The sequence below is a fragment of the Aspergillus candidus genome (assembly GCF_002847045.1).
Source record: "Aspergillus candidus strain CBS 102.13 unplaced genomic scaffold BDW47scaffold_18, whole genome shotgun sequence".
Taxonomy (NCBI): domain Eukaryota; kingdom Fungi; phylum Ascomycota; class Eurotiomycetes; order Eurotiales; family Aspergillaceae; genus Aspergillus; species Aspergillus candidus.
Window position 1 is genome coordinate 35,797 of NW_020194023.1, and position 22,221 is coordinate 58,017.

Genomic DNA, 22,221 nt, shown 5'->3' on the forward strand with positions numbered 1-22,221 from the left:
GGGACGATCGGTGTCAACCAATTCAGCTAGGATGATGAAGACATGCGGTCCGATGTGACTGCTGCCGGCGGGCACAATCACCACCACGGAGCAAAAGTACACAGGCTAGACCGGCCAGAGCGCCATGAATAGCTGCTTGCCATCGTAGGACGGGGATCACGCAGACGAGGATTATGGCGCCGACCGAGTCCAAAGCAAACAGTGATAGCCCCCTGTCAGTGCCATCCAGAACCGGCCAGAAAAATACTACAAGGCAAAGACCTCACATCTGTGGAAGAGCAGTGACTGGCAATCGACTAGATAATCAGCTGACCTATATTGTTCGCAGTTTTTGACCCACACATTTGACCGTTTGTATCTCAATGCTTCTTGTAGCCCTTTTCCCATAGCTTGTAAGCTTCAATCTTATCAATTCTTCTATTGTTTTGTTTGTTTTTTTATCTCGACAATTGTGTCACCTTCAATGGCCTATTCTACACCTCCCAAAGCGTCCAGATACATCTATAAACCCCACTATGCAAGACCACCATGGAAAGAACAGAAACCAAAAGCAACGCCAGAGGAACTAGTTGCCGGTAAGACCATCCCCTGGGTTGATAGATATGCCATCCGTGCCCACCGCGTGCTGGGACTGGGAGGAACTGGCAAACCTCGCCGGCCGCGATGGTCTTGGAGGCCATGTCCGCGGGCAGGTCGCCTGCGTAGGGAACAAAATAGCGCCCAAAGAGGGTGTTGAAGAAGCCATCCCGAGCCTGGAAGCGGACCAGAAATCGAGAGGTCTGGTAGACGGTCCGAACCCGGTCGTAGCGGATTCGACGATACTGATCGAAAATGGACTCGACTTGCGAGTCGGTGGGGGGTTTCTGCGTTGCTCTCGTGCAGTTGATCAGGAGATTGGTGATGACGGCGGCGTCTTCGATCGCCATATTTGCTCCCTGGCCGATATTCGGTGTCATCTGTCGCGATGGTCAATCGGCCGATTGTAGGGAGGGGGTTCGGATATTGCAGTTGTATACCTTGTGAACACTGTCCCCTAGAAGCGCCATGCGTCCGTGATGCCAGGTTGAAAAGACATTCTCCTCCAGCGCGGTCATGGAGACGGTTTCTCGCGCGTCCCAGACCTGACCAAACGTGATGTCTTGGTAGAACCGGCGCTCTCGGTATTGATTGGCCACGGACGCCACGTCTTTTTCTGTGAAGCGAGGAACATCTGGGTAGACATACCGACGAGCGAGTTTCTCGATCAGGAACCAGTAAAAACGGCCGTTTCTCCCGTGGATAGTCACTATCGTGGCATGGTCGAAAAAGGCGTTGATCTGGTTTCCCACTTCCAATCCTTGGATGGGAGATGAGATTCCAAAGAGACAACGGTATTCCACTGCCATGTCTGTCATGTCCATTCTGTTAGACAATGAAATCTCAATCACTGTACCAGAATACAGAACAGAACGGTATTTTGATAAGGCTTGATATGGCTGATATTCCGCCATGGGACCTTGAAAGGTGGGAATTATCACTGGACTCACCTGTTTTCTCTTTCAACCCAATCCCCTTTCGGTCTGCTTTCCAAATCTCGGCGCGTACGGGGCTGTGAACGCCATCGGCGCCGAGCACCAGGTGGCCGGTATATCGTGTCCCATCCGCCGTTGTCACCGTCGCTCCACCCGGGAAGCTTTCAACCCCGGTGACGCGGCGGTTGAGGTGGATATTCCCCGGATTGGGGAGTCGAGTGTACAAAATCTCCAGAAGCTTCTGTCGGTCTAGGAACATAATTGGGTATCCAAACCTACACCCATTCCCGGAGGGGTCAGTAATAGAAGCGCGAACCCATTTACAAAACCCCCAGGAGACCAAACCGACCTCTGGTGTATGAGCTTGGGGTACGAGCTATGAAAGGTGAACCCGTCCGGATAACACATAGTGGCGGTCTCCAGAGGCTCAATATGCGATTCCACCTCGTCGTATAGCTGAAGCTGGTCCAAGATCCGCGCCCCATTGGGCAAGATACCAATCGAGGCACCCACTTGGGGGGCAGGATTGCTGCCTTTCTCGAGAACCACATATTTGATTCCAGCGCGCTCAAGGAAGTGAGCCAGCGTCAGTCCCGCGATGGACCCTCCGACAATGATGACTTTTAGCTCTGACGATGCCATAGTGTGGCGTGGGCAGGTAAACCCCCAAGATCAGGAACGAGACACCGAGAACTGTTCCTTTCCGCCGGTTACCACACTTCAAAGGGAGCATGACAGATACTCCCAGGGGAGGCCGCGGAGATTCTGAGTCTGAGTGGCTGGCTGACAGTTTCTGCAAGGGGGACTCTGGGGGCATCACCCGCCTAAAGCAGGCAATACGAGAAATCTGCACCATTTTCGCATTCATTACTCCCGAATACCCGCTTTCTTATCTCGCGCAAATGACAGTTTTTTCTGCATCTCATTGCTCCACACCACACATATAGCCGACAAAAATGCCAATATCCAGCCACGCGGGGGGGGGCCCTCGCTGCCGGCATCCACCCCTCCCTCACATGGACTTCTTGCTCGGCTCCTCCAGAGACTTCTCGTAGCGTCGAACATACCAAAAACACACTCCGTAAGACCCATCTACCAGCAAAAAGGTGCCCAGGCTCCACAAGACCAACGGGCTATTGAGCCACCCAAACGCACTGTTCCAGTACTTCCAGCGGAGACCCGCGAAGACCACGGTACAGGACGAGCCCAGGAACCGGGAGAGCCTGGAGTCCAGAAATATGAGCAATTCGATCCGCGTGTATCAAGGGACTCGGGAAGAAAACCTACCACAGCGTGTACGACGCTCCACGGGTGCTACCGCGACATAGCAGCTGGCAAAGGCCGCCGATACTCAACAGCAGCTGGCAGACGACTGCGCCCCAGGAGTAAGCCAGCGAGTGGCCGATTTCCGCAGCAAGGGCCAGATGACCGGTGAGGAAGCCCAGCATGCTAAGACAAAATATAAGCGGCAGGTGGCGCATAACAACGGGGGCATGGGTCCACTCGTTGGGCGCAAATCTTATGGCGGCGTACATGACGCCGAAATTGAGGGTGAGACCTGCTAGGAAGACCGACTGCTCAACTAGGCTCTTCGAGGGGTAGATGATGCCGTAGACTACCTCCCACGCAATGTTACAGCAGAGTGGCATGATGGCCATGCCGTAGGTTTGGTCTTTGAAAGACTTGTACACCATGCCCACGTAGTTGATCACCCAGCCAATTCCCATTCCCACGACGAACAGGTCCGCAATGGGCTTGACGGCAAGGTACTCGGGAGGCGCCTGGGCTACGTTGAAGCCGTCCATAGTGGCACTTTCTTGGTGCAGTAGGTATGGTGGTAGTGGGTGAGATCAAGGAGACGATGAATGGGGTGGTTGGTTTATCCATGTATCAAGGGTTGGTCGCACTCGGCCCGTCTTATAGAACACTGCACTCTCTGATGCGTCGTCCGTGGTCTGCAAGGGTTCTGCTTCTGGCGCTGGCTCTAGGGAGCTCGTACATTCTGCGGTTTCAACGCGGTGCGGCCGATCTCTTATCATTGGCTCTAGGGCATGGTTTTTATGGCTATTCTGGGTTGATCACCTCAAAATGGCTATGGGCCGTTCATCGGGTCCTAATTCACCACAATGCCCATCCATCTGTGGTTCCCTATCACCCCCGACAAACGAAGGGCACGTTGAGCCTGGCGAGCTTTAAGCCATCAGACCCTTTTATGCTACGTCTCCGTTCACTAAAGCCATCGACCCCGACCTCCGTGACGATCAAAAGATGACTTCGATTCCCAGTAGCCTGCTAGGCCCCGCCCTCTGTATTGTGGTAGCGGGGTGCGTCCTCTACGGGATCCTCGATCGCTGGCCGCGACCGCGATGGTGGTCAAAAAAGTCGCAGCTAATTGGACTCCAATCGCCAGTCCAAATCACATCCCTGGAGTGCCCGTACAGCTACATCCGAAAAGTCTACGGCCACCACCACTGGGCGCCCTTCGTGAACAAGCTGTCCCCCACGCTAAAGGAGGATAACCCCAGTCAATATGAAATGATATTGGAGATCATGGACGCCATCCATCTCTGTCTGATGCTGGTAGACGACATCTCGGACGGCAGCGATTTCCGCAAAGGACGCCCGGCAGCGCACAAGATCTACGGGCCCTCGGAGACGGCCAACCGGGCGTACTTTCGCGTCACGCAGATCTTGGCCCGCACGACCCTGGAATACCCTCACCTGGCGCCATGGCTGATGCAGGACCTGGAGCAGATCCTCGAGGGTCAGGATCTCTCCCTCGTCTGGCGCCGGGACGGGCTGAGTGGCTTCCCTTGTCATGGGCCGGAGAGAACAGCAGCGTACCGCCGCATGGCATCCCTGAAGACGGGGGCCTTGTTCCGTCTGGTCGGCCACCTGGTGTTGGAGAACCGGTCCCTCGATGAGACACTCACATTGGTCGCGTAAGCTGCTCTCCCCTCTGCCGTCCATGTCTGGCTGATGCTGATTTAAATCATGTGTATGTCTAGTTGGCACTCGCAGCTCCAAAACGACTGCAAGAACCTCTACTCGTCCGAGTACGCCAAGCTGAAAGGCTCCGTGGCCGAAGATCTCCGCAACAAGGAGCTGACCTACCCTGTCGTCCTGGCCCTCAATTCTTCGAAAGGCCAGTGGGTGGCTCGCGCACTGGAGTCGCCGTCGCCTCGCAATGTGCGACGCGCGCTGCGGGCCATCCGGAGCGACGAGGTGCGCCAGGAATGTCTGGCAGAGCTCCAGCACTCGGGGGCGTCCGTTCAAGACTGGTTGGCGCTGTGGGGCCGAAAAGAGAAACTCGACTTGAAAAAATAAGGGTAGTCGAGGGTTCAATATTGATTTGGGTTGAAGAGCCCCTGCGGAGTGTTCATGCTAGGCGTGCAGTGTTATCCTGTCGGGATATCAGTCATGTCAAGCCCAACCAAAAGTTCGTTCGGTGGCTTAGTGTAGTGGCGGAGAATATTTTTTTATCTTCTGTTTCTTTTTTCTGTCGGTGCTGCAGCTATATGATTCTTCAATCGATCTCAGGGTCATCTCAATCCAAGCATCGTAGAGGTTCCACCGCTAGTACACCTCCAGGCATCTGGATATTTGATGAGATTCAAAAACAGAGAGCCACGGATAACATCTACGCTACCAAAAAAGCCAGACCAGCATTTTTAACTACCTTTTGTAAGAGAGAATCTCTAGACCTGGGGAACAGAACTGGCTCCCATCCTACAAGCGCGCGGCGGATGGTTCTTACACTGGCTCACACCCAGATTTTCCAAACCCAATTCACTACCCCCGGCACGCGCATCGTCGCACATCTGACAGATCGCAATCCCGAAGCCATCAATCTGTTTGCTGACGCTGTACCCGAGTCTTCAGAACGGATGGGGTCCCCCTAACTATGAAGAATCTCTCAGCTGTTAGTCCATTGTGTATACGACATAGTCACGCATGAGGAGTAAGTGGCACCCCTTCGAGGCGAGATCGAAAGTGTCTATCAAGAGCAGGCAGGGTAGACCAAAAGCAGAATCGAGTCCCTGAAGAAGGTAGACAGTCGTCAAGGAGTGTCAGCAAAATGACGCCCTCGACGCCGGGTCTTTCGCCCAGTGTGTCACGTAGGACTTTCTCTTTTCCAATGGACGGAAAGAGACTTCCCTGTTCTCCCCTAACTCGCTGGTCCTCTTTGACGAGCGCAACTATGTCAATGCTCGTGGTTTCGACGAGTACTGCTTCTGCAAATAAGTTCATTGCCTCCCACTCGAAACAGGATGACCAGCACACATGGTACTCTCTGGATCTTCCGATTTTTTCTCTCTTGTGGGTTTCGGGCTCATGATTTGTTGGCTCCAATTCCCCGTCGATATATGAAGGCGAGCAAAATCGGACTAATGCCGGCGTGTACTCTGTTGCATTACAATGTGGCCATTCAGGACGACGGCGCTCGGCCGTAGAATACATCTTTCAAAAAGGTTCTCTTCCCGTACATGGAGGCGAGCATCGTGCTGAAGAAGATAGAAGGTCAGTGGTTGAGCTTTACTCGATTGGACACCCTTTAAGAATCCAATGTCAATGCTTCACGCTGGTAAGACCGAATGAAAAGCCTAGTCAGTCGTGATTCAAATGCTGCGCGGGTCGAGTTTTAAATATAATGTATCATTCTAGATGTTAGCTTAGACCAAGCATATTGGGCCAGCCATTCGGTGATTTTGAACAGAACCAATACCCTGCCTCATCCTGAGCTCTAGGGGGTAGAGCTCGATGTCAACCAGTCCTCGCCCGGGCTAAAATAGGTTTGAAACATCTTCTCCGTGGCCACATGTGCCCCTTGGGTGCAGGGCTTGGAGTCATTTGTGAGCCCGCCAGAGGGAATAGAGACGCAGTTGTGGCTGAAGAAACAGTAGAGACCCAGGAATTACATATATGTTTAGTCATATCAGCGGTGACCAGTGATGTGAAATACTCAGTGAACAAGGCCCTGGGTACTGTCACTATAGCGGTGGCGCCAAAAGAGGAAGTTTGCATTTGTTCCAGAAAGCCTCATTTGTATAGATACATACATACATGGATATATATTGTGGAAAAAGATTACCACACGGCTAAAAGGGATATTGTGACGCATTTGTGCTTCGTGAGTAACCTTATATTGCAACATATATATTGAGGTTTGTACCTAGATAGGTCGGTAGCCATACATCTATCAAACTTCATCCCCAGCTCACCCAGACAACCCCATATTACCTACCTAGGTAGATGGGTAGATTATGTACGAAATAATGAGCGTGAGTAGCCCTCATAGACCTCATTAACAGACTTCAATAATCGTATCGAAAGTGTGAACTATCAGATTTTCCTCCCTTCCTTATCTCCTCTCGCAGCAGGTGGCTATAACCACCCAGGGTATATATCCGGAAAAGGTATATATTCCCGATTCGTTTGCAACAGGTAATCTTCCCTCCTAGCGTCCAATCTCAATCTCATATATTTGATTCATGCCCTGTTGGGATTGGTCGGGGGACCCGGAGGAGTGGGAGAAGGGCGGACCGGAGAATTAATGCTCGGGAATCGGGCATAATGGACGGCTGGGAGGAAACACCGCTGCTTATTGATTGATCCATACCTAGTTTATATTGCCTTTGTGGCGTTGGAGATCCGTGGTACATTGGAAAGTACGTACCTAGTAGGGCAGGGTAGGGTCACTAGGATATGGTTACTAGGGTAGATAGGTAGGCAAGCAGGGAGATCGCGATGATCTACGGAATACGGAGTATGGATACTTCGATCGCGATTCTGGCCTGGTCCGTTCGTAAACTTTTCCTTCTTATCTCTTTTTCTCTTATAGATTGAATTGGCATGGATAGAGGTGGGCTGCAAGGGGGGACCCTACCTTCAGACTCGGGGATGGGAATTGTTTGGACGGGGTTTGCTTGATATTGGTTCTATGGATTGTTCGATTGTGGTGGGATTATTGGGGTTTTTCCCCCTTTTTCTCGACTATTACTATTGTTGCTTTTATCTTCTTTATTGTAGAAATGGAATGCTTAGTCTTGTCTTTGGGTTTTACAAGACATAAACAAATAAGCCCTGGGAGTTGGCAGTTGGATCCGAATGGTCAAAGTTTTACTATAGGATGTTAAGAAAAGATATAGATAAAAAAAAAATCAAAGAAAGCACTAAGTATCCATATCTATGTATTATTATTTCCATCTTCCCACTGCTCACTAATTGTATATGAGAAGAAAGCCTTGATCATGCACCCAATTTTATATCTGTGCAAGGATTGATTTGATAGGAACCATGGAGACAGGACAATGCCTCACATGCGGTTCTATATGTTCATGTATAATTAGAATTAACTCCAAATTGTCGCACGAGATGGAAATAGCAAACAAATGCTGGAAGAAACAGCCGGCCATTATCGAGGATTTCTTTTTTATTAGATTCAATAATAAATAATTCATCTCGAACCGCTGACCAAGTTTGATAGGTGGGTTTGTGATCTATCGATTTTGGCTTTTCCCTCCGTCTATGCCTGCTTTAGTCTGTTGGTCTCTCTCTTCTACAGGCACACCGACATCCCATCCACTGATCATTTCCCCTTCTTCGTCCTTTCGTCTTGTCTTCCCTCGATCCAATACCACCAAAATACCCACGGCCATCCTCTGCCCCCACCTGGTTGCCCGTGCATGCATCTGTCACATTGCAAAATGCCGTGGCCTCGATCCATGTCGCCCAGTCCCACTAGTGCTGGCCTGTCCTTGTCGGCTCCACTTGGTCCATCTCACTAATAGTACATCATTGCGTCACAATGTGTATGGGAACAGGTGTATAGATTGAGTCGTGAACTACCCCTCCCTCCACCCAAGGATACCCCCAGTACCCATCCCTTGCTTGTAACGGCCTTCCAGCATGGCCTCTGACTTGCGGAGAAGAGAAGGATCGAGGAGGTTAAATCAACCTGCCTCGATAGCCCTGGAGATGGGAGATCCCCTTTCGATCGACATGTCTTCTAGAGAATGGGCCACGGGAATTAGTGACCACCCGGTGGGGTGTACCTGATCACCAAAAGGGAAGGGCCAAGGAAGGGTCGAAAAAGGAAGGATTCGAGTACGCCAGATGGTCACACCGACTTCACAAGGATCCAGATCCCTGGGATGACGAAAATCAGCGGTTCGCTCTATTGTGAGAAAAAGAAAAGAGAAAAAGAAAAAGAAAAAGGAAAAAGAAGGAAGAAGAAAAGAAACCACCGTCACGCCCGGTTCAAATAGTGGACTCCAAAGTACGATCCTGGACCTCGCTATTTGTTACACCAGCTATCTGGTGTCCGATCGAACTGCTAGCACGGACAGGATCGTCCAACGTTTTCTTCCTTTTGTACAACCTTTTCGTTTCCTCTCTGTTTTGGCCCTCCTGGGTCCCCCCTCCCTTCCTTGCTATGGGGTAAAGGACACGATCTTGGGTACTTTTTTTGGCAAATAATGGGCCCACTAGCCTTGCTTGTCCGCCATCTCCCTCCCTCTCTTGGCCTTTAGTTCGGTGGGATCCTGGCATCCCAACATTTAGGTCCAACTCTATCGCCCAATCTATTCAATCTATCGAGAGCGAGAGAGACATGCCATTCGACAATGCGGCTAGATCCCCTGCACACCATCGGCCCGTCACATCTGGAAAGAAAAAAAAAGAAAATACCAAGAGAGAAAGAACATCGGGCTCTGTAAGGGCCTTTCATGACAGCTTGAGATTTTGACACCATCCTTTTAAATATCAAGGGCGCCGCATCCTGCTCCGCTGGTCTTTTCCGACAGTAGATATTTTTGGCTTCTGAAACACCCCTCGACACCCTGTATTCCTAAAATCTGTGTACATGCCTCCATCGGGTGCCCTTTTTCTTTTCGTCTCCTGTCCTGTGCCTGTCTTCTGTCTCCCCTTGATGGTGATACCCTCATGATCATGCTCATCGTCTCCTACATTCCTTGATTCAAATCCCCTCCTCTACGGAAACGCCATTGCGACGTAAAGAAGTGGGGATACATCATTTTCTACACTCCATTTCTGCCTCCATCGGTCACGTTCTCGATCTTACCCCTTTCGATGCTGACGGGTCACTTTTCCATCGACCGTATTTGAAATGGGACCGACGGCCGAACCTTCCTCCCCCCTGCTGCAGAAGAGCAATCAATCGCAGGCTGGCCTCGTTGCTCCGGCCCCGATCGTTCCAACCCGACGACCCTATCCACAATTGCCTAGTCGTGGATCTTCCGGTATGTCCGCTTTGTCGTCCTCATCGACCGGGGACACCCAGGTCCCAGCGACCCCCGATACCCAGGCCAGGAGCGAACACGTTCCCGAGCTCGTGTCACTCTTCCAGGCTCAAAGCGCGACCTCCTCCCAGGGTGCTTCCCAGGGCAATGGGGCTCGTGATATGTTCAAAGCAGGCCAGCGCCGGCTCCGACAGCTGGCCATGCGTCAGAAGAAACCAATGGACCCCCAGACCAAGGCCGAACAAACGTCCCTCCAGCTACGCGCCCTTGAGCAGGAAGGCTTCCTCCCCGTGCGAAGACCGCCTCCGAAGAAAACGGGCCCGAAGTCGAGCATCGATTCGACCCTGTCCAGCACACGTTCGGCTTCCTCCCTGAGTTTCAGATCGAGTTCCCGGCGAGACGTGGAAAGCATCGGTCAGCCGTGGCTAGTGGATCCGCTCGAGCGTTGTGACAGCTCGGGTTCTAGAGCCCAGCTATCATCGCTGGATTTTCGTGACTTGACAAGCTTGGTGGAAGCCGCCATGACTTCTTCTCATCCCCACAACGGAGGAGGACCTTCCCCTGATCGCCTGACGGTCGAGCAGGATTGGCCACGAAGGAGCAGCGGTCAAGGCTTAGTTGATCAAACTCCCGGTACGAACAGCGTACCTAATTCGGCTCGAGTTAGTAGGGAGACGGATCGTATGGAGGCCTTGCCGGCAATTCCTGACACCCCGGACCTGGCCAACCCAGGGAGCCCAACCCCTTCTACCAGAGACACCACGAACAAGGAAAACCAGGTGAGCGAGCCCTCCAGGACTGTACATTCCCTGACCCGAAGCTGACTACCACCAGCAAAAAACACAGCCAGCAGATCCCGAAGCCACTCTCGACACACTAGCTGACAAGACCCCCTCATCGAACTCGCCGACACCACACCCATCCGCTCCTGGGCACACGTTGAAACTATTCCCGGATACGCTGCCCCCTCGTGTCTCAAGCAATGGTGTCTGGCGCTTATCTCCGCCTCCAAACCGACCGCTACCTACCGGCCCCGAGCCACGACATAGCCAGGACTCCAGCATAACGAATCGTTCGAGCACTTCAAGTTCAAGAATCCTCAATCCGTTGCGACGAGGTCGACAGGGCTCTCAGGGTGCGGATCAAGCACCAATGACTCGACTGACGGAACCACCTCAAAACGCCCCGGCGAGTCCTGTCTATGAAAGATTCCCAGAAGCTAGGAGCGGCCGTCGGCGGTCCTCCTTGCCGATGGGTACACTCAACGCGTTTCCTCTACCCGCTCCAATGCGGCCGCTCCCTTCACTCCCGGAGCCCGGCCTCATACCCCAAGCCGACCGGGTCTCCAACACCCAATCCAACAAGAGGGAATCGAACTCTGACACCAAACCCTCGGACCCAAAGCCAGCATCCGCTTCTTCCGAGGATGGAACAGTCATTCTTAAAGATAAGAACATGCCATCGCAGCCATCTTCCCCCAAAACGCTGAACAACAGGGAATCGGCATCCGGGGCCCAAGACAAATCTCGCCCGGCCACTCCAGGTGGCTCTCTTGCCAGGACCGAACAGAGCCGTGCCGATAGAGTACGTGCTTTAAGGCTGAAGGACCTGTCAGCAAGTCGTATGTACCTGGGGGGTTCAGAACAAGCGCCACGCGAGCACCGGGAGCTTGAGCTGGACCAGAGACTTCCCCAGACAAAGAATCACACAGACTCTCCAGGACACATGAGGAGCCGTGCCGACAATGACGCGCGATATCCGAGAGAGATCACATCAGATCCTCTATCACCGCCGTCATTGTCTCCCACACTATCGCGTCAATCCCAGCGTCCAGCGAGTGACAAGGAACCAAACAGCGGCATGCCCCCAACGCCACTGGAGGAGGACATTCCGTTGGCAGCCTTTCCCTTCCCCGGCGGGTCCCGTCGGAGCAGCAGCACGCGCAGCGCGAATCTCCTACGTGATGCCTTTGGTGGCCCTAGCCACCGCTGCGAAACCGCACTCCCGTCATCCGACGAGGAGCCCATACACCCGAGCCCCCACAAACACCAGTCGCCGCCGATACCCAGCCAACACCGACGAGTTAAACAAATCCCCGTTGTGGGAGATCCAGCATTGCACAAGGCACGCCACACAAAGAAGAAGCCGGAGTACTCTCGGCCGTTGACCTCGCGAGACCACCGTAGCTACCAGCACGAGAAGGTATGCCCAGACTCGCAGAGTTCCCAAAGCAGCTTCTACTCTCAAGATCCACACGGCAGCCGCCAATTGCCCGAGTACGTGCTCGCTTTGGAAAAGCGCATCGCGCAACTCACACACCAAAACAAGGCTCTCCAGGCGGCCCTTCTCGCGGCCTTGGACATGAACAACAAGCAGGGTCTGGACGGTCTGCTCGGTGGCTCGGAGACATCCTTGGGAACGGCCGCCACGGCGAGGTCATTCTCATCTGCCACCAATACTTCGTCGGGATACGATGAGCCCCCGCTACCGCCGCCACGCCACCCGAAGAGGGGACTTGCGCGACAGCATACCTATCGTCCGCAGAGCTGGATTGCGAGCCCAGATTCCAGCCGACCGAGTAGCTGTGAAAGCGCGAACAGCGAGAATGTTAGGGATATCGAAGATATGCTGGAGGGGTTTGACTTTAGCTGGAGGTCAGACAAACCAGTTGTTTAGCATTGTTGCTTATCTTTCATTTCTTTTTTCTTGATTGTTTTACTTTATCTTGTTCTCTTCTGTTTTTCCCATTCTTCTTGCATCTACTTTCATCCTGGGTTGGTTCATGTCTCACATTGGGAAGTCTGGGAGGTCTTCTAACAATCGTTGATACCATTTCCTTCTGTTTATCTTCTTTCCAGCCGTCACTCTTCTTTTCAACCGCGTACCCTCGGGGAAAACACATCGTTCGCTCACAATTATCGAACACCACAAGTCACCCACAATCATTCCCTAGTGTCAAGACACATACATTCTTTCGCTCTTTCCTTCTTTGTTTTGCATGATTCTGTTCATCTGTGTTGGCCTCTGTCCATTCAATGATACCATTTCGCTTTGCTTGTCTGTTTGCGCGTTGTTATCGTGTACATACCATACTTTTTTTTCGATCGAGACCGGGTATTACACCAGCGTCTGATATAATATGCATATATTTATGGAAATCTAATCTTATGAAAGTGGAACATTCCATACTGGAATTTAGAACAGTCATATAGCTTTAGGTTTGTCTTGTCTTGTCTTGACTAGGAACCAAATGGATTAGTCATCAGCTCAGGGCTGATCGGAATCATGTGTCGATTCGGCATCTTCCCGTTATTGGTATTGTTGTTGTCTGCCCAACAGAACTGCGCTACAACGTTGCAGCTACAATCTTCCACACGAATTTCATTGAGCGGTAGCTACTCACTGAAGTGGATACAAAAGTACATATCTATTACAACAAACCTCACCAAGTAATGCCACAGAACACCTGAAGCATCCCGCACCTCACCGCAATCCCCCCACCGACAAACAAACAAACCACCACCACCACAACAACAATAACAACAATCATACCACCACCATGGCGCAACAAGCAGCGGTAAGCGCACCCTCTTTTAGCAAGTTTTACAAATCGCGCCTTGTTTTTGAGAAATACAACAGAAGAAGAAAAAGTATGGCTAACAGGAGTATCAACCAGGTCCCCCAACATGTCACGGCCCTCCTTTCGCACCTTACCTCCCGGCCCGGTGTGCAGTCGACTTTTATTCTCTCGCGGATAGATGGGTCAATTATTCAGAGTACGGGGTTAGGGATGGAGTTTCCTACTGTTGCTCCTAAGGGGGCGGAGAAGGTTGTCAGGAGTGAGCCGGACGAGAATGATAATAAGGATAATGGTGGGAATGACGCCAATAATGATGGGAGTAATGGGAAGAGCATTGTTGATGGGGATAACAAGGATGAGAACGACGATGGGGACAACAAGAGCAAGGACGACGACGTCAAGAGTACCAATAGCGACAGCGACAGCGACAACGACGACAGTTTCGACGACGCCAGGAGCGACAAGAGCGATAAACCGGAGACAAGCTCACAAACAGATGCCAACGAGGGCCCCCAAACCATTACTCTCACCCCCACCGAACAACCACCGCAACCGCAACAACCTCAAATAACCCAAGAACCAGAGCCCAGCCCCAAACCTACAACCACAACCACAACCACCCAAACACCCTACAAACCATCCTACGCAGAGACCCTCGCGGCGGCAGTCTTCTCCTTCGTCACCAACGCGACGGAATTAACCGCATCGCTGGCGCAACCCCCGCCCGCAGACGAACCCACCAACAACAACAACAACAACAATAACAACAGCAACCGCCCAACAAGCGCACCCCGCGCCGAACCCACCGGCCGAGAAGACGGCGAGGCAGAAGCATCAGGCAGGGAAGACGACGACGAGGTCAAGCTACTGCGCATGCGGACTAAGAAGCACGAGATTGTCGTCGTGCCGGATAGGAAGTATCTGCTTTGTGTGGTGCATGATGCGACGCACATGTCTGGTGGGGGTGGTCCTCCTGGTGGGTCTGGAGTGAGGGGGAGGTAGTGTTGGGTTGAATTAGGATTTGTTTCTTGATATATATTTTTTTATTCATATTTTAATGTGTTTTCTAGATGTGTTGAGTGAGTGGGAGTGAGCGACATGTTGCTATATACCCGTCTTGGAAGCGTGTTGTCTTTCTTCGTTCTCGTTCTTAGGTGTAGATAGTGCTTTCTACTAGGTATCAGAGATCTATCCTACATATCAACTGTAATCAAGTAATGCCAGCAAAGTCTAGACACCGCCTGTTTGAGACTAACCTGGCGACCGTGCTTCAAAACCGAAGTATATGCTATGATAGCTGTAGAGTGAAACCATTTATTCTTAGATGGATGTATAGCTGATGCCTTCTTTCAGTACTTATACTTAGCAATATCATTATATATGTCGTACAGGTCAACTACCGTTATATTATACAGCATTACTATACTACACTCAAACAGACCTGGCCTGTTTATTTGTTTGTTGTCGTCTTGGTATGCATAGCCTTGTAGAAGAAGTAGTATAGTATTGTATACCCAAGTAAACAGCAACCCCACAACCGACACCTTTCTTCCCCTCGCTTCAAGAAGTACCTACCTCCAGAACTCTCCCTACCTATCAACATACCAGGACTACTGATATACGTCCCCACCCACCCACCAGCAAGTACCGCACAGTAAACCAAACAAGCACCAACCAAACCTTATCCAAAAGTCCATCCAGAACACACACATACCCGAGTATCCGTACCCAGCCTGACATAGGTACCCAAGGTACCTACATCGGCAGTAAGTACCTATCAAAGCACATACTATAGTGCTTACTACCTTACCGACCTTCCAAAGGTACCTGAGTACCTATCCTTTCGCCTAAGGTGGTAGGTGTATATGCACGCCTATGCAACGGGTTATGCATGGATCCGAAAGGGGGTGAGAGTCCGATACCGGGGGTTCTCTCTCTCTCTCTTCTTCTGTCTTGTGTTGTTTGTTTGTTAGCTTTGGTTCCTATCTTTTGTGTGGGAAAATTTGGGAAGGGAAGGGTTGTTTGCTGGGGTGGTATTGTCTGTTATTCCCTTCTTTTGTATGTTTGATATGTATCACGAGATAGGAATATATATATATATACATACATATTATGCCTATCTTGTTTAGATCTTAACTACAGAGATAAGTAGGTAGTAGGTATCATTGCTTTCGACGGCTATATATACGGTATACTAAGTAGTACACTGTAGATCCAGACATCGTCAGGTATCACTCACTGACAAGTACCTAAATAACAGATAGCCCCCACAAGAAAGTAGGCAAGTAAGGTAAGCAGAGTAGGTAGAAACAGCCTCGACCATTAATCCATTCCCCCCTACACTCATTCGATCCTCCTCAGCTGCCTCTGCCTGCGCCTCTGCCTATCACCCATCGGATCATACCCACAAAGCAGCAGTCCGCATAGCATAGCATGGCATAGCTGACCGAACGCGGGGAAAACGCCCCCAACCAGCTACCCAACCAGCTAGTCAGAGGGTCAGCCTGCCTCCGTCGAACTGCCGAGTGGACAGTTGACAAGGCTGGAAAAATTCAAATAGTAATAATGCCAAGTAATATATATGTTAGATATTAGATATACTTTAGACTGACACCGGATGGTGAGATGGCAGGAAGTACGGAGGAGATACTGCAAGTGGTTAGTAGTACGTACTAGGGGTCGATGGACCCACTTTTCCACGGTGGCAGTGGAGGGGATCGCGTGTACGGTGGGTGTGCGTAGATTGGGGACTGGTTTGTCTGATCTATTCTTGGCTGTTGCTTGTACTGTCTAAATGGAGTATTATGGAGTCCTGTAGGGCTATGCTGGATAGTGCTTCAAGTATACATATGTATTTGTAAGAAGAAGGGATGAAGTTGTATGATGCTACTGTTAATAGTGAATAGTGTATGGGGTGATGGAAGAATTGAAAGTAAGGCGGTGTGCTTCTGCATGTTCCACGAGTGACAGGGCTGTGAGCTGGCCGGTGGGTCGATTACCATGTACTTGATGCATGGTCTGAATTTGTGAAGGTTGATTTCAGATATATTGTGCATATGTTCGAGAGGACATTTCAGTAGACTTTTGACAGTAGTAGTACTATAGGTAGTCAATAGTAACAGAATCACATAGTACGGAGGACGGAACAGGAGGATGTTACTTATGTAGAGGGTGAGTGGCTGGAAATCCAAAGGCGGTGGTTGGCTGTTGTTCCATGTCCGGCGATCTGACTCGACGAGAGCGTATACTTGGCAGTATTACTTATTATATTAGGATGATTCTCGATGGATTCTATTACATGATTAGATCTTATGTCATTTGTGTGACTCTCTTATAGATCGGTTTCATCTGATCATGTCAGGCTGCACAGATTGCCAGACTGTCCTGCCAATCTGCCAGATTGCCTGTGTAAGGGACAGTTGGTTGACAGACAGACCGCTGTCATGACTAACAACGTGGTGGACAGAGCCTAGTTAGGTACGGATGGAGACTAATGCATCCAGCGATCCCAGCCGATATCGCTGGATAATATTGACCAGACCGAGTCAATATCATAGATCATCCTTGGAATGGATGGTGGGTTGGATGGTTGTGATTGCCTCCCACGGTGCATTCATCCAGATGACCGGTCAAATCACCATGTGTAACTTGACATTGAAATCTGGGTCTATCTTTTGAGTTTGCCTGTGGTGGGATGGAGTAACGATGGAGATGGGGTAGAAGGCCAAGGCCGATCAGGTTACTGAGTGAATACGGGGGGCGCAGTGGAGGAGTCATCGCTCAGGCTGTACAAAAGGGTTGGATATATATTTACATGTTTAGAAATGAAGATAGAAATGAAGACCGTCATACAGATAAAAGATAGAAAATCTAATACCTATCAGGAGTAAACAGAAGATAATAAAGTAAATAAAAAAGATAAAGTAAAAAACTAAAAAAAAAAGTCTGCCCAACCGTGTATGGGAAACAGTCCCGTGGCTGAAAAAAGAAAGAGTCATCGTTTTCCAGCAGTGGGAGACCTGGAGTGCCTGAGGATTCGGGAGTCATCCTATCTTCTCCCCTTCCGCTCTTCCTCGTTCCTCTCCTGTTCCTCTCTTTCTTCTCTCTCTCTCTCTCTCTCTCTCTTCCCTTGATCAGACTCAGATGTCGAGTCTTTTCCTGTTCTTCTTTCCTTCTTATCTTTTCTTATCCGTTTCTCGTTCTATTGCTATCTTGATTTAAATCCGATTACTTCTCATGGCTTCTGTCGGTTCCCTTTCTTATTCCTAGTCCTATCACCGTCTTAATCTCTACTATCTGGATCTTCCACTCCGCTCCTCTTTATCATTTTCTATTATTTGATTGACCTTGATGTGCTCTGTTGATTCTTCAATTTAAATCCCTATTTTGGGTCCAAAAAAAGACCTGGTCCCTGCGTTCGCTGTTCCCGTCTTATTATCATTACTATTACTATTATTATTATGCTGTAACATTTCCCGCCACTCTCGCCACTCTCTCACGGTCAGTCATCCCCGAATTCTTCCCAATCTTCCCATCTTCCCACCTTTCCCTCTTTCTACCATGTTCGCCCCCACGATCCTTTTTCTTTCTTCCTGAATCTTGCCTGCCTTCATGTCCTGCCACGCCTGGTGACTCTTCCCCCTCGCCTTCCTTCCTCCCCTCTTGCCTCCCATCTTAGTCACGCCTCTGCCTCTGACTCCGCCCGCCCCCCCGTGTATACCTACCTAGTCGCTAGGCAGCGGACCCTCGGGCCTTGCCTCTTACCGGTCAACTTCCTTGAAGAGTCATACCGCACCTTCCCTCTCAACACCTTTAAAAACCCCGAGACGCACCTGCTGACTGTTCGTTGTCGCCTCTCAGACTCAGACTCACATTCCATCTTCGACTCATCTTGAGCCTCCCGATACTACTGGTCGCGCCACCTCACTCTACCTACCTGTCTACCTATTCAACCCGAGATACCGTTGACACCTTGGACGAGTGACCCATCCTTGGCTGGTGACACTCCCCCCGGTCGACCGGTATCTTTATATCTCTTTCCTCCCCAGTCTCAAAATGTACCCTGTTGTTTCGCCATTTATCGTTCCGGTCGCCAGTCTTGCAGTTTTCACCACCTCAGATCTTTCAGTTGTCAACAAGATCGCCTTTGTTTAAACAAAGTCTTCCTTTGCTTGAACGGACAGTTGGTTACTGTCCTCGCCGGGATCTACACTGAACTGCATCACCGGTGACCGGAATTTTGATACCCTCCCCCTTTCTCCTCACCTTCGATCTTCTCCGCACCCTATTCCTCCCCTTTCGACCTCCCTCTCCACCGAAATCAACACCGCCCACTTCTCCGACATCCAGTGTGGCGAACTGTACTCTCAAGGCTTGCCGTCGCCTGTGACCCCAAGACGGTCTTTTTGTTGCCGACTACTCGTTTACGGTTATTAGTACCCTGGTCTATTACTCCCCGGCTGATCCTGCGCAACTGCTATATTCGCCTCGACTACTGTAACACCCCGGAGACTCGTTTACCTTTCCGAACTTTTGAAGGTTACTACAGTGGGATATATCCGGATATGTCAGGGATCGACGTTTTGGGTTTGAAAGATTCAAACCAGATACCTTATCAAGCGTCCCATGCGCACCCCTATGCATCGTCTCTCTCCTCCTCCGCATCCTCCTCTTCCTCGTCGGTGTTTTCTCTAGATGGCCTCTCCACCCAGAGTTCCATCTCGTCGACTTCCACCAACCCGGTGGATGTGATCTGGGAGAATGACGGTGACGCTCAGGCGGCCAGAGGCCCGGCCCCGACCGGCCCTGCCCGCTGCGGCTTCCGAGCCAAGAACGTGGATGCCCCCGTTGCCCCGGAGCTGCGAAGACATCCCCGGCGCACCAACGGCGGTCCCGTTCAAGCCAACGGCGTGCCCTGCACGCGCCCCCCGCCCGCCCTGCTCCGGCAGTCCGAGCGGAAAGTGAACTTTGTGGACAACCTTGTCGGTGAGTGATTCGGACCTCGAACGTCTACCGACGCCAATGCTAAACGTCAACGAAGACTCCGCGTCGCAGATTGTTGAGACCATCTGGCCCTTGTCGGCCGCGGCGCACCGCAGTGATGCGGCCACCGGGTGCAAGGGCGTCCTGCCCCTCCGCACCTTCATCCAGGAGACTCTCCGCCGCTCGCGCACCAGCTACAGCACCCTGCAGGTCGCGCTGTACTACTTGATCAAGATCAAGTCGCACGTCCCCAACCCCGATGCGTCCCCGGACCAGAATGGTGGGAAGCCGGTCTGTCGGGCCATGCAGTGTGGCCGACGCATGTTCCTCGCTGCGTTGATCCTCGCGTCCAAGTACCTGCAGGACCGGAACTACTCGGCCCGTGCGTGGAGCAAGATCTCCGGCTTGAACACCGCCGAGATCAACCAGAACGAGCTGATGTTCCTCGGCGCCGTGAGCTGGCGGCTCCACATCCCGGAGGCGCTCTTCCAGCGGTGGACGGACATCGTGTTGAAGCTGACGCAGGGCGGTCTCTCCGTCGGCGGACTCACGTGGCAATCGGCCATCCCCCGACTCACTCCAGAGCTGGAAGGTGAGTTGGAGGCGGCCCCGGCATCGGGTCCGCTGACGCCGAACAGCATGCGTAGCTACGACGCGCGCTTCTCGGAATCTCCTTCGCCCCGTGGAAGCTCGACGCGAGGCGGCGGCCCTTGTTCCGCGCCACTCGCGGCTGAGCCCTGCACTCTGCCGTCGATCCATGATACCCTCGGGCTGTACCGACGGACGAGTCCCGTGGGTCTGCCATCCATGTCTCGACTGGACGGTTCCCAGGCGCCTCCGTCCCTGCCGCGCCCGCCGATGCTGCCGACTCCGCAATTGACTCCGCAGTCCATCCTCGCCGGCACTCCTGCTGTGAGTGCTGGTGGGGTCCCCTCGCACCGACGACACATCTGTTCGGCTATGTCCCAGGCGCACCACGCGGGCCTGGCGCGGTCGACCATCGACCAGCGCCCGCCTCCGTCGATGTGCCCTCGGGCCAGTACGTTCGATGGGTATTCTACCGTGCGTCGGTCGTCGTTGGCGCGGTCCAGCTCGTCGGCATCGTCTCCGGACTCGATGGTCTCGGATGTATCGACCCTGTCCTCGAGCTCGCGGTCGTCCTCGGTCTCGTCCAGCTCGGCCTCGGGGCCCGGGGCGGTCTCTCTTCCCCGCCTGGCCACCCTGCGCTGCACCAACAACTCGCTAAAGGACGGCCGCCGACCGCTGAGCGTCGTGTCGCCCATCGACGAGAGCGTCTTCAGCGACTTCTACAACTCTCCGGATCTCTACGGGGCGCCGCTGAGCCATGCGCCGGACTTCTCCCGCTTTTCGCTGGGCACGCCGGTCGATTTGAGCTCGGCCCACGAAGCGGCCCAGGGTCTGTGTGAGCTGTCTGGTGCGGTGTCTCGTCCGACCACTGGCCCCAGCCAGCGACCGTGCCGGAAGCGTGGTCGCGCAGGCTCGGACGATCTGCCGCTGCCGAACTACATCTCTGGCTCGCGCGAGGATGCCGCGGGGCTCCCCAGCGGCCACGTGATGAATCGCTTCTTGAACTCCAAGACGCTCAGTGCGGCCCAGCTCCAGGCCCTCAACCAAACCCCTCTTTCCGGTCCGGTCGGTATGAAGCGCGCTTGCTGTGGAAGCGAGACGCAGAAGATCGCGCTCCACCCGAGCGTGCGCGCCGAATACTGATCCCCTCCGACCTGTGGTACGATGGTGTTTACTTTTACTTCTCCTTCTCTCTTTTTACCACCGGCTACTTTCCTTGCTGTATGGAAGGGAAAAGTCATTATTGCATAATTTTATTTTTTAAGGGACGGATCTCGTCGACCGAGTGACCTGCTTGCCCCCGACGCCGCAGCCAACGCGGACCAGCGGTGGAAAAGTTAACCTTTACTCTTTCTATTCTCGTCTTGTACATACCGGGAGTTGATGGGCTGGAGAGTTAGCAGCGGCGTTGGGTGGCGGGCAGCCCCCGAGTGTATGATGTATGTGGGGAGCTTATTTGCCTTGCAATCATTTACTTTACTTTTTACTTCCTTTGTCTATCTTGCTGCGGAGTGTGTGGATGGAGGGGTCTGGTTTTGACTGTCTTTTATTCTTCTCTTTTATCTGATTTTCTTTTCTATCGTCCCGCTCGGCGGCTGGGTCGAATCTATGTTCACTGAAGGAGTTGTCGGAGCTGGAGCTACATAGGTAGGATTCAATCCATGTATCTACATATTTATTTGTATACCCACATTTACCTTTCGGACTGCAAACAGTATACACAAATAGTATACACAAGTACAGTAAGATCTGGATCAAACAGGCAAGTGCCTCACGTATCGAACCATGGTTCATCCACGTAGGTTCCACGAATAGAACATGTAGTGGAGGTAGGTAGCCTGATCATCATCCATGTGATACGTGATGTGACTCACTCACAGGTGGAATAGGCAGATCCATCCATTCCTGTCCCATCACTTCCATCCCTTCCATTATTTTCCATCCACTCCACTGAAAGAAAAAGAAAAAGAAAAAGACCCCGGCTGGCGCCGTGGCGTCGTGAATGAGTCACAGTCACGTAAGTGTGGGGTGAGTGGGTGGTCAGTGCCTGAGGTCAGCTAGGCAGCTCGGTGGGCAGAACTCCATTCCGGGCGATATCGGACGTTGGATGTCGAAATGACCTGACCGCTTTGTGGCTCGGGTGGGATAGGAAGATAGATAGATGGTCACGGGATGATGACGGCCTTGGGAGGGCTGACTAGCCGGGTTGGGTTAGGGCCATCTGATAAGATCAGACGGTCTTTCCCTTCCTTTCCCCTCACTTGCTTTGCTTGACTTCGTCTGTTGATAGTATCTATCT

General features: G+C 52.0%; 8 protein-coding genes across 8 annotated transcripts; 5 read left to right on the forward strand and 3 right to left on the reverse strand.

Annotated features, from left to right (window-relative positions):
• Positions 1–453: 453 nt before the first annotated feature.
• Positions 454–2,223, reverse strand: BDW47DRAFT_104530 (FAD-dependent oxidoreductase). The gene is made up of 4 exons (XM_024812350.1): positions 1,861–2,223; positions 1,527–1,786; positions 1,017–1,387; positions 454–956 (listed from the first exon to the last, which is right to left on the reverse strand). Exons 1-4 carry the CDS (start codon positions 2,151–2,153, stop codon positions 474–476), a joined length of 1,407 nt encoding a protein of 468 aa, XP_024672609.1. The 5' UTR covers positions 2,154–2,223; the 3' UTR covers positions 454–473.
• A 160-nt stretch (positions 2,224–2,383) lies between these two features.
• pyr4 (meroterpenoid cyclase pyr4) lies at positions 2,384–3,547 on the reverse strand. Its single transcript, XM_024818463.1, has 2 exons — positions 2,799–3,547; positions 2,384–2,734 (listed from the first exon to the last, which is right to left on the reverse strand). The coding sequence occupies exons 1-2, from the start codon at positions 3,314–3,316 to the stop codon at positions 2,524–2,526; spliced, it is 729 nt and encodes a 242-aa protein (XP_024672610.1). The 5' UTR covers positions 3,317–3,547; the 3' UTR covers positions 2,384–2,523.
• A 1-nt stretch (position 3,548) lies between these two features.
• BDW47DRAFT_21353 (terpenoid synthase) lies at positions 3,549–5,030 on the forward strand. The gene is made up of 2 exons (XM_024818464.1): positions 3,549–4,453; positions 4,520–5,030. Exons 1-2 carry the CDS (start codon positions 3,780–3,782, stop codon positions 4,836–4,838), a joined length of 993 nt encoding a protein of 330 aa, XP_024672611.1. The 5' UTR covers positions 3,549–3,779; the 3' UTR covers positions 4,839–5,030.
• Positions 5,031–9,774: 4,744 nt separating this feature from the next.
• On the forward strand, positions 9,775–12,448 carry BDW47DRAFT_125142 (uncharacterized protein; the record flags this gene model as incomplete). The annotated part of the gene is made up of 2 exons (XM_024816342.1): positions 9,775–10,551; positions 10,607–12,448. 2 exons carry the CDS (start codon positions 9,775–9,777, stop codon positions 12,446–12,448), a joined length of 2,619 nt encoding a protein of 872 aa, XP_024672612.1.
• A 674-nt stretch (positions 12,449–13,122) lies between these two features.
• Positions 13,123–14,508, forward strand: BDW47DRAFT_21366 (uncharacterized protein). The gene is made up of 2 exons (XM_024818465.1): positions 13,123–13,349; positions 13,449–14,508. Exons 1-2 carry the CDS (start codon positions 13,332–13,334, stop codon positions 14,352–14,354), a joined length of 924 nt encoding a protein of 307 aa, XP_024672613.1. The 5' UTR covers positions 13,123–13,331; the 3' UTR covers positions 14,355–14,508.
• A 2,218-nt stretch (positions 14,509–16,726) lies between these two features.
• Positions 16,727–17,074, forward strand: BDW47DRAFT_104536 (uncharacterized protein). The gene has a single exon (XM_024812351.1). The coding sequence runs from the start codon at positions 16,836–16,838 to the stop codon at positions 17,028–17,030; it is 195 nt and encodes a 64-aa protein (XP_024672614.1). The 5' UTR covers positions 16,727–16,835; the 3' UTR covers positions 17,031–17,074.
• Positions 17,075–19,225: 2,151 nt separating this feature from the next.
• On the forward strand, positions 19,226–21,762 carry BDW47DRAFT_104541 (putative G1/S-specific cyclin Pcl5). Its single transcript, XM_024812352.1, has one exon. It carries the CDS (start codon positions 19,374–19,376, stop codon positions 21,063–21,065), a length of 1,692 nt encoding a protein of 563 aa, XP_024672615.1. The 5' UTR covers positions 19,226–19,373; the 3' UTR covers positions 21,066–21,762.
• On the reverse strand, positions 21,232–21,762 carry BDW47DRAFT_21396 (uncharacterized protein). The gene has a single exon (XM_024818466.1). It carries the CDS (start codon positions 21,714–21,716, stop codon positions 21,399–21,401), a length of 318 nt encoding a protein of 105 aa, XP_024672616.1. The 5' UTR covers positions 21,717–21,762; the 3' UTR covers positions 21,232–21,398.
• Positions 21,763–22,221: the final 459 nt, after the last annotated feature.